Here is a 10,672-nt window from a genome sequence, read left to right as displayed (position 1 = left end):
GCGTCGTAGTTCATGTACCTCATGAATTCTCAAAAATTAAATTCATTTCTTAAATACCTACAGTGAAGCCAAGCGATATTTTTTTTTCATCGAACTTAATTAGAGATTTATGCAATATTGCAATGAAATGAATTCTCATGCTTGGCGGATGTTTCAGAATGATCACAGTATATTAAATTTACAGAGTTTTGGTCAACACAACCAAGTTCTGATTTCTCAATGAATGCTGGACTTAATTTTGGAAGCAGCAACTCCCGAGGTGTAACAAAGATATTTTTTAATATGGTTGATGAACCCAAATTTTGAAATCAGTTGTTCACTGCCAATAATTTTAATATTGATAGAATTTGTCTTGAAAGTGTGGGCATTCTGCTTATTTTTCCTAAAAGGTACTGCAGGAGTTGACCTCACAAAATGATATATATCCCCATACCATATTAGTAAAATGGCAAAGTGCATTAATTTTCTTGGCAGTATGTACACGGGATTCTATGAATGCTCCATGCATTGAATTTTATTCAACAAAATGAGTATTCCTTTATCGAGTACATACATAATGACAAAGACCGTGTTTTGCTATGGGAAACCTCAAATATCTGTCCAATCACAACGTATAAAATACTAGCAGACGTAGAACAATGGTACTTTGTAATAGGGATCATTGTAAAAGTTTCATTAAATTTAATTCAGTGGTAAGGGAGGAGTGGCGGATAAGAGATGGGTACTCCAAATATTATAGAAAGAATAGTTTTGCTGTGGGAACCCCCAACAATGTGTCTAATGGAAACGTAAAAAAGGAGATGCACAATATTACTAGGTAATAAAGTTTCATTAAATTGCATTCAGTGGTGTAAGTGATAAGTTACGGATACACCCCCATCACTTTATACTCACCACATTTTAAGCGGGGGTATAATTACAGGAATTCATTACAGGAATTCTGCGTTTGCAAATTAGATTTCAACAGATTCCACCATTGCAAAAGGTTGTAAAACTTAAGTCCTAACTTCCCATGTTTTCATTGTAAAGATTTTATGGCCATACTCATTGGTGCCAAAGATGTTTGGTCTAATATATTAGTATTAATTTCAGAAAGAATAATTTTAATGGGCGATAAAAAAGTATGCTATTCTATCTTGTATCATCTTAGTATTTGCTAAATGAAAATGAATAAAATATACTTTTTCACAATTTTACTAACATTGCTTCAATTTATTGTACTTCTCTGTCTTTAAGCATTTCCGCACCACAAGTCCTAAAACAAAAATAAACTATACAAGATTATGTCATGAAAAATCAAATTTTAAAATATTACAGTCATGATTAAATAGCAGATAAACAGGCTTAGGGTTTGCTAATGTCCAACCATATAAGTAGTGAACTGTTTGTATTTTACAGTTAAGTAACCATGATGATATGTGGAATAAAATTTTAGTTGACTTTAAGCTATAGACAAACATTATACATGTAGTTTACACTTATTATTATTTATTATTAAAAATTTGTTAAAGCGCTCAATTTTACATACGATATGCAATCATTGGCGCTGTACATACAATAAAATACATACATATAATAAAAAAAAACAATGCATATGTTAAAATATCAAATAAAGTCTAAATGATCACTGGCTGTTTAAATAAAATATACTAGTGTTCACAATTAAATGTTATTTAAATGCACATGTGTAGTAAAACGCCTTGAGATGTCGTTTAGAAATACAGAAATCAGTTAACATTCGAACGTTCGTTGGCAAATCATTCCAAATCGAAGGTCCAGCTACCGCGAAAGACCACAAAAGTTTTGCGTCTTACGGACGGGACGTTCAATGTTTTCGCTGCAGAATTTACGGATCGAATGCTATATGATGATGTTCGTAAACTGAGCATTTCTTTAAGATACTGTGGGCTGTCACTGTCGTTAATGCACTTGAAGACAATGCATGCAAGTTTGAATTTAATGCGGTAGTGTACCGGTAGCCAGTGTAGTCGTTTGAGTGCTTCAGTAGAACTATCCGTAGACCTCAGCTTCAACACAAGCTTTGCAGCACGATTTTGCAACAGCTGTAGTCTTTTAATGGTACACTCTGGCAATCCGTACAGGACACTATTTGCATAATCTAAATGGCTAGTGACAAGGGACTGTACAATTTGTTTACACGAATCATCACTAAGATATTGGCGAATTTGTTTAATCAAGTACAAATTCAATGAAATTGTTTTGCATTTTTCACTGACAAATTTTTTGAAAGTTAAATTTTCGTCCAAATAACATCCAAGATATTTGATACAAGGAGATGAATTAACATCCGTATCCACTACATTAAGGGAAATGGAAGATGATAGAGATAACATCTGTTGACTGCCAAATAGTACAAATTCAGTTTTACTAGGGTTAAGTTTTAGTCTATTCAGATTCATCCAGTCATTGATGGTAACCAATACTTTTTCTAAATTTGTTGTTACACGTTTCTCATCAGCGAAAATCTTCGGATTAAAACTATCGTATGCAGAGTGGTCATCTGCGTAACCTAATAATGACACACCCGAGTCTTTGATGTAATGTTGTAGCGTACTCGCGTACACGGTATATACATTTGTAACACAGGTCCGCATATGCTGCCTTGCGGTACCGAAAAGTCCAGACATCTAGGCTGTGATTTAGACGCGTTGATATGCACTTCGGCTTTTCTGAACGAAAGGTATGATTGAAACCAATGAAGAGCCACTTCAGATACTCCGAAAGTAGTTTCTAACACGTTGCTAAGTATGGCATGGTCGACTGTGTCGAATGCAGCAGAGAGATCCAATGCGACTAAGGCAGTAACTTCCTGTTTTTCCATTTTCCACAGAATGTCTGATGACAGTTTCAGGAGAGCTGTTTCGGTACTGAACCCTCTTCTATATGCACTTTGATAGCTAGGTAGTAATCTGTTTGGTTCCAGATATTTCATAAATTGGTTCAGAGCACATTTTCCCACAATTTTTGATATAAAACTTAAATTGCTTACAGGACGATAGTTTTTCAAAATCACATCTAAACCACTTTTTTTTAACAAGGGTCGAACTATAACAGTTTTCCATTCATTAGCGAATAAACCAGATGTTAGTGATTTATTAACTATGAAAACAATTGTTGGCAATAACACATCAGAAAATTGTTTGATTAATTTTGACGGTATTGGGTCAGTTGGGCAGGTAGTGGGCTTTGAACTTTTAATCACACGTAAAACATCCTCATCTGAAACTGGATCAAAGGAATTAAACTCTTGTGTACATTTAAGTCCGAGGTTTGGGTCAAATTTTTCAAAATCGTCTAAACTTTTGCGAATGGCTAAAATTTTATCCATAAAGAAGGAACTGAATTCCTCCGCCAGTGATGCGTCGCTGGCGTTAAGTGGCATAGGATTGCAGTTTTTTCTGCCAATCAATCCAAATATTAATTCATACATTTTTGAAGAATCATTTCCACATTCGGCTATGTTTGAGTTAATATGCTGATACTTGTTGTATCTGAGATTTTTCCTGTAGGCTCGTTTAGCACATCGGAAGGCGTGGTCATTAACCGGGGTCTTGTTTCCTCTCCATCTTCGTTCCGCTGACCTGCAACGTGTTTTAAGGAGACGCGATTCTTCTGTAAACCATGGTAGGGAAGGTCGAATAGTCACAATTTTCTCTTTTTCCGGAGCGTGTTTGTCTAAAATATTTCTGAGTTCGGAATTGTAAAACTTTGCTGTATCTTCTAAATTTTCATATTTGGTGGCACTTTCGTTGAATTGGATTAGATCCGCCTGAAATTGCGTTTCATCTATGTCCTTTAGTTTTCTAACTTTTCTGATTTCCCTTGTTACCTTAGGCTTAGGAAGAGATATATATGTATGAATGAAACAGTGGTCACTTATCTGAAAATTTTCGGTCGGTTCAGACAACACTATTTTGTCGTTGTTTTGGATCATGATCAGATCAAGTATGTTTCCAGATCGATGCGTTTGGCAGTTGACAAGTTGCACTAAACCCATGTCATTGCACATTTCATTTAGAGCGATCGTGTCTTAGTCATTAGTTTTATTATAATGAATATTAAAGTCTCCTGTAATTATAACTGTGCGATGGGTTGACAATATTTCTTCAAGAGAGGGTGTAAATTCGTCAAAGAATTTCGCCGTAGACACTGGATGGGCTTTCGAGTATGGGGGACGATATACAACCAAAATATGTATAGTCGTGGAATTAAAAGCTAGTTCAAACAAAGAGTGTTCGAATGCATCTTTTTGACAAGAGTCAGTTACTTTGATTTGAAGTGTGTCTCTAAATAGAATTCCAGTTCCGCCACCAGATCGGGATTTTCGGGGTACATCAATAAAGGTATATCCAGTTATATTTAGATCAGATCTCACAATTCTGTGTTTCGGATTACTGTCGATTAACCAAGTTTCAGTAACACAACAAATATCTAGTTTGTTTTCTATAATGTGATGAATGAATTCCTCGACTTTATTATATATTGATTGCGTGTTTACAACCGCGAATGAGAGATTTCTGTCTATTGAGTAATCAATTAGCCTTCTGCTAAGTGGTCTTAACAAATCTAAATGAACTCCCGTGTTCCAGTCTTTTTGTTTCGGTTTCCTTCGTCTTGATCTGTGACCACGATAGCGCTGTTTAATTCCAAATAATTTTATTTTATGCATTACATTTTCATTAAGTCTGACAGACGACATGGTATTGTTATACCTGAGCGACTTTAGCTCGGCAGGGGTGTACACAATAGGAGTTACGGTCAGCACTTTGCATGATTTCAACTCACCCTGGTTCACCGACAAAAGTTTGAATATAAATTCATAAAATATGCACAAGAATGCTAAAATATCCGCAAACGAACAAGTGAATCTTGTTCTTGAAGTCTTTACCAACATGCTGATATAAAAATCCACAGAATTGCGCGCAATATAACACAAAAATAATTGATAATAGCAGAGAGCAAAAATGTGCGGCCATTCACGCGGCGCACTACTTTACATTAAGTGGCTGCAAAACATGATTGTGAAGAACATTTTTATATTATTAGTAAAATAAAAAATAGACTTACTTGTACACAACCCACATTTACAGGCGACATAGTTTATTACTACAGGTATATCCCGAAGGACATTGACTACAAGGTGTACCCGAAATATAAGGCCGATTTCCATTCATGTTCCCACTAATAATAAAAAAGGCATAATAATTTACAGGGATGATTTCCCTAGCTGCCTTATGTGCCACATGGCATGAAGAGGCCTAAGTAAGTAAGTAAGTATGATTTCCCTAACCAAAAAAACTCCAAAATAACAACAAACAAACAAACATACATACATAACAATAATTGAATGATTAGAATATATATTAGCTGATACACTGTTTTTCAACTTAGAAAGAAGGTGATAGATGGGAGATATTTTTAGTTACAACATCTTCCAAGTAAATTGTCCTACATGTATCACATTGTAATACAGATGGTGGATGGATTGATTCCCTTTTCTTAGCAAAATTTCACTTATATTGAATACATTTTCGTTCATATACTATTATATTATTTTTTTTTACCGTTCGCCATAATTGCAGACATAGTAGTAGGCGGAGTCGGACTTTCCTACCAGAGGTGTACACTTGGTTACAGCACATCCCACGTATTCAGTCTCCGCCCATGCCACCTTCAAAGGACAGCGAAATTTTTTACATAGTTTCTTTAAAAAATGAATAAAACAAATTCTTTGTCACTTCTTCTCAAAATTGTTCAATCTAACCTGAGTGTAATGCCCGCACTTCTTATCAGGAGCACACGTATTGGCATTGTAATTGTAATCAATTCTTTCATCATCCCAGCTACTGACAACTTCCAAAGGAGTTTCTTCTCCTGTGAAATAAATGTTTAACATTTGTTCAAATGTTTAATTAATTTCAGTGCATATTCATCTACTGGATGACATTTTTTTAATAATGACTTATATTAGAATTATTTGATTCAGCTTTTAAAATTGCATGTATTTTAGCTGCAATAATGTAGCCGTCTCCGATTTTTTTTTAAATATCTGATTTAAAAATAAATAAATAAATAAATAAACAAAAAAATTATTTTAAAAAAATTGAGAGGGCTATATCATTGCAGCTACATGTATTTAGTTGTTATTACATGTAGTTTTATACAATGTATTTTTGTTTTTTTATATATAACTTAACATTAATATAGAAGATTTTAAATTTGCCAAGTGTGAAACTAGATAGAAGAATACATGGAAAAGATTTAAAGAATCCTTACTTGTAGAATAACGTAGGTTTTCTCCCACTCGTTTAAAGCTTGGTGCCTCATCATATTTGTTTGGATTATGTCCATACACGCACTTCCTGGAATAGTTCTCGGCCACAGACGCCAACTCTGCACTCCATTTCTATTCAATGAATATTAAAAATATAAAATTAAAAACTAAAACATGTATTTAGCATATTCTGCAAAAAATTTAAGGCATTCGATTTTTTGACCTACCGGCGCCTATAATCTTGAATGTGTAACGGTATTTCATCTACGTATGATTTAACTGTCTAATAATAACGTATATTTAGTAACTTTTATTTATATTATAGCTACATGTAGTAGAGACTTGAATACGCGTCAATTATATAAAAAATGATGAATTTTGTAAAAATTTTACTCACCAGTTCTATCATGTTAGAAGCTGTTGGCACCACGCTCCGTCGTTTAGCGTTATGGGCCTTGCACATAGGAAAATAACACAACGAGAAATAACATGATACGGTTCGACATTTTGTTAAAAAAAAGAAAAAAAGATTAAATGAAGCAAACATGATGTAAACGATTTCAGGCTACAATTATATCTTTAAAAAATACCCCTTTTGTTCAAACAGCGTCAGGGTGCTTCAGAGTGTTAATTTTCTTTTAATTCTATATATAAATGGAAGAGGAGTTGTTAAAAATTTGAAGTTATACTTACATCTAAGAAGTTTTGTTCAAATTGCGTCAGTGCGGCTGCTAGAACGCCACAGGACGCTGCAAAAACGATTACAAAATAAACTTGTATCATTTTACGACCAAAGTGTGTGTTACCTTTCGTGTAAGATGTCTCAAGATCAATTGCAATGCAATATATATAGCGACTAAATTAATTTTGATTAATAAAAAAAATTATATATTTTTTCAATTCATATGGCTCTTTTAAGAGAGACAAAATGATGATAACACTCGATTTGAGATATAAAAATTGATTACATTTTGCACGAACAGGATATTTTTTTGAAGGAAGGACAATCCTATCCGTGTATTTTACTTTTTCAAACAGACTGAAAAGTGCAATTTTATTAATATACATAGTACATTTGTGCACCCTATGACTTTTAATTTCTCCTGTCATGATTCAGTTGTATGTTTAAAGATTTTCTATACAAACAGTCAAACCAATCCTATGATTTGTTTTTATTTTATTCTTTCCTTCATTTATACAAAAGTACATTTTGATATAACAATATCATTTGACAGCAGATACCAAACATCGATGTTGTTGATAAAATTTTATGAAGTACATTGTCATGTTTTGAAAATTCATACAAACCGGATTATACTTTTGAAATGATGATAGCTTTAACACTCGTCAGCTGCTGGTTTGGTATAAGTTAAAAATTTAGGTCTGAAAATTCCTGAATTTATTTAATATTTGATAAGAAAGACAATGGCAATATTTATTGAAAACCGTCTCATCTAATGTTTATTTGAAGTAGATTGGCTTATGCGTCTGCTAAAGAATGTGCGATGCGTGTAATGTGTTGGTATAAGTGTCTGTGTGCTTTTCACCTCTCGCTTTAAGCTCTCACGCTTGCTAGCAGAAAAGGGGCCAAATGTAAGTGTTCCTTTACAAGTACATAGCCTCTCCACAAGTCCTTTGCGATGCCTCCTCGTGGAGGCAGATAGATGCTTGATACCATACGGCCCCAGACTGACTTCCCAAGGGCGCCCAGGAAGAACAGGCTCGGCAGCCTTGGCTGGGATCTCATCTGGGAGAGGAAACTCTGATCATAAACCCGGTTTGTAGGGAGCGTTATAAACTGATATATTTGTCCTCTGGACATGAAGATGGTGGTTCGGCACCTCCTTTCATAAACAGATGATTCCGGAAACCGCTACAACAAACAACACTACTACAGGAAGGGCTATGCGACATTTCTAACAAAGATTATCTTCATTGGGAACCCGACAGTATGATGGCTATTAGAAATCAATCAGAAAGGTCTTCAATGGCCTGGAAGGAATTCGAATGCCATTCATCACGACACCCGAGAACATCATCAAGATAGATTGTTGGAATGTTAGAACAATTTTTGAAGTCGGAAAACATGTAACATCATAAGAGAGATCAACAGCTATAACATCGACATAATTGGACCAAGTGAAGTAAGATGGACATTCTTTGGCGAACTAAGGACAACATCAGGAGTAACCATCTTGTACTCTGGAGCTGAGAAACATAGAGGAGGAGGTTTTACACTCAATGATCTAAGACGGATTGAGTGGAATCCTGTCAATAGAATCAGCACTGCACACTTTTTCTCTCTCGTTTTGCTGAAATGACTATGATGCAGATATACAGTCCAACAATTGACGCAGATGAAACAGATAAGGTCATCTTTTATGAACAACTACAAAGAGAGATTGTAAACATACCGAAACATACTGAAACATGACGTATTAATAGTGATAGGCAATGCAAATGTTTAAAGTTGGAAAGTCTCATGGAACAAGAATGAATAGGCACTATGAATGAAAATGGGGTGAGGTTAGCTGAAATGTAAGCCTAAACAACTTGGAACTCTCTTTAAACACTTTGATGTACATGAGAAATAAAACATTTGCAGATATACGATCGATCCTGTATGCGTGGTGCAGATATCAGTTCAGATCACCATCTTATAAATGACGGAAGTAAGAAAGGTTGGCATAATGCCAAGAGCAAATATCAGGAAAATGTATGATGTCGGCTGACTGAAAAGAACCAAGAGTATACAGAAGATTCCAAATTGAAAAAAAAAACAGGTTCCAACAACTGTCAGAAGAGGAAAACACAGTCAAGAAAAGTGGACCCAAGTGAAAGAAATATGTAACGAAACAGCAGAAAAAATCTATGAAGTGAGAGAGAGTGGAAACATTAGGACTGGCTCACCAACGAAACATTCCTTCAACATAGATGAAAGAAAGAAATTGAACGAAGAAACTGAGAGAGAGAGAGAGAGAGAGAGAGAGAGAGAGAGAGAGAGAGAAAAGGGGAAGATAAGAAAGAAGAATATAAAGCAAAGGATAAAAAGGTTAAAAGAAGACCTTGTGCGAATAAAAGGAGAAACACAGAATATTTAGCATGAAAGGCAGAAAATGCAGCAAACGCAACTATCTGAGCTAAGCGTACTAACCGACTAAACAGCTCCGTGGAAAGAAAAGAAGCAGAACAAGTGGCGTAAGATAAAAAAAATGGCGAGCTACTCAAGGATGGAAACATATTAGAAAGTTTTCAAGAGCTCTTTGGGGGAGTTCAAACAAATCCTTCAGAATGTATCATTCAGGTGAGTACATATACAGAAATCGATACATTGCCAATAAGAGAAGAAGTTAAGAAGGCAATCCTTGAAATAGAAAATTGAAAAAGCCCTGGCAAAGATAACATCAAAGCAGAATTATTTAAAGAAAGTATAACGTTTACAATATCAGAATTAGCAATACTGTTCAACAGAATCATCAGCGAGCAGGATATACATGTACATGTACCACCATATTGGAAAAGATCACTCAATGCAAAAATACTAAAGAAGGGCGATTTAAATATTAGTGTATGCGCATTTAAATAGGAAAAATCACAAATATCAGTAAAACTAAAGTGTTTTTCAGAATAGTGATTGACAGAAAAGGAGTTGGAATAGAAGACGACCAGAACAAGCTGCATATCGGAGAAGAAGAGAAACTTAAACAAATGTATATCCTAAGAAATATCCGGGGGCAGTCCATTGAGTGGCAGGCAATATATATATATATATATATATATATATATATATATATATATATATATATATATATATATATATATATATATATATATATATATATGTTCAATGTTGAACAGGAAATTTAATAGAATCTTCGCATTTATAGATAAATTAATATTATACTTACATTATAAAATCTGCTGTTCATACTGACAGTACTTTGCGATAGTTTTATACCAGTAACCAGCAAGTGAGGAAGAAGATTACATTGATATTGCTACCGGTCAGAAATAGCTATTAATTTTTACCTATATTTCTCTTAATCGATTTCAGAGTACCCCCCCCCCCCCTTCCCCAAGAGACCTTTACATGAAACTTATTTTTATTAACATAACACATTATTATTTATATTACACTTGATAAAAACTGAATCAAAAATAGAAATGTTGGACTTCCCTAAACTACGTTATATTTATGCCACTATAAGGCTCCAAGGAACATAGAACTTAATTAGCATGGATAGCTTTCATCAGCTGAAAAAAAACCTATTATTTAGATAATGATAAATTAGATAAAGATAAATTACTAAGAGAACATTTGGAGCTTTTTTCAAACTTTTTTTCTTTAAGGAGGGGGAAAAAGATTGAAAAGGTTCT

General features: G+C 34.3%; 1 protein-coding gene across 1 annotated transcript; it reads right to left on the bottom strand.

The window, feature by feature from the left end:
- Positions 1 to 5,105: 5,105 nt before the first annotated feature.
- On the bottom strand, positions 5,106 to 6,758 carry LOC133202493 (peptidase inhibitor 16-like). The gene is made up of 5 exons (XM_061338333.1): positions 6,693 to 6,758; positions 6,298 to 6,427; positions 5,786 to 5,895; positions 5,586 to 5,692; positions 5,106 to 5,202 (listed from the first exon to the last, which is right to left on the bottom strand). The coding sequence occupies exons 1-5, from the start codon at positions 6,756 to 6,758 to the stop codon at positions 5,106 to 5,108; spliced, it is 510 nt and encodes a 169-aa protein (XP_061194317.1).
- Positions 6,759 to 10,672: the final 3,914 nt, after the last annotated feature.

Source organism: Saccostrea echinata, unplaced genomic scaffold (genome assembly GCF_033153115.1).
Source record: "Saccostrea echinata isolate AGI-Se365-2 ecotype Australia unplaced genomic scaffold, CSIRO_AGI_Sech_v1 ptg000047l, whole genome shotgun sequence".
In the NCBI taxonomy this organism is placed as follows: Eukaryota; Metazoa; Mollusca; class Bivalvia; order Ostreida; family Ostreidae; genus Saccostrea; species Saccostrea echinata.
The sequence above is the reverse complement of the archived record's forward strand: the minus strand, read 5'-3'. Positions and strand labels throughout refer to the sequence as shown.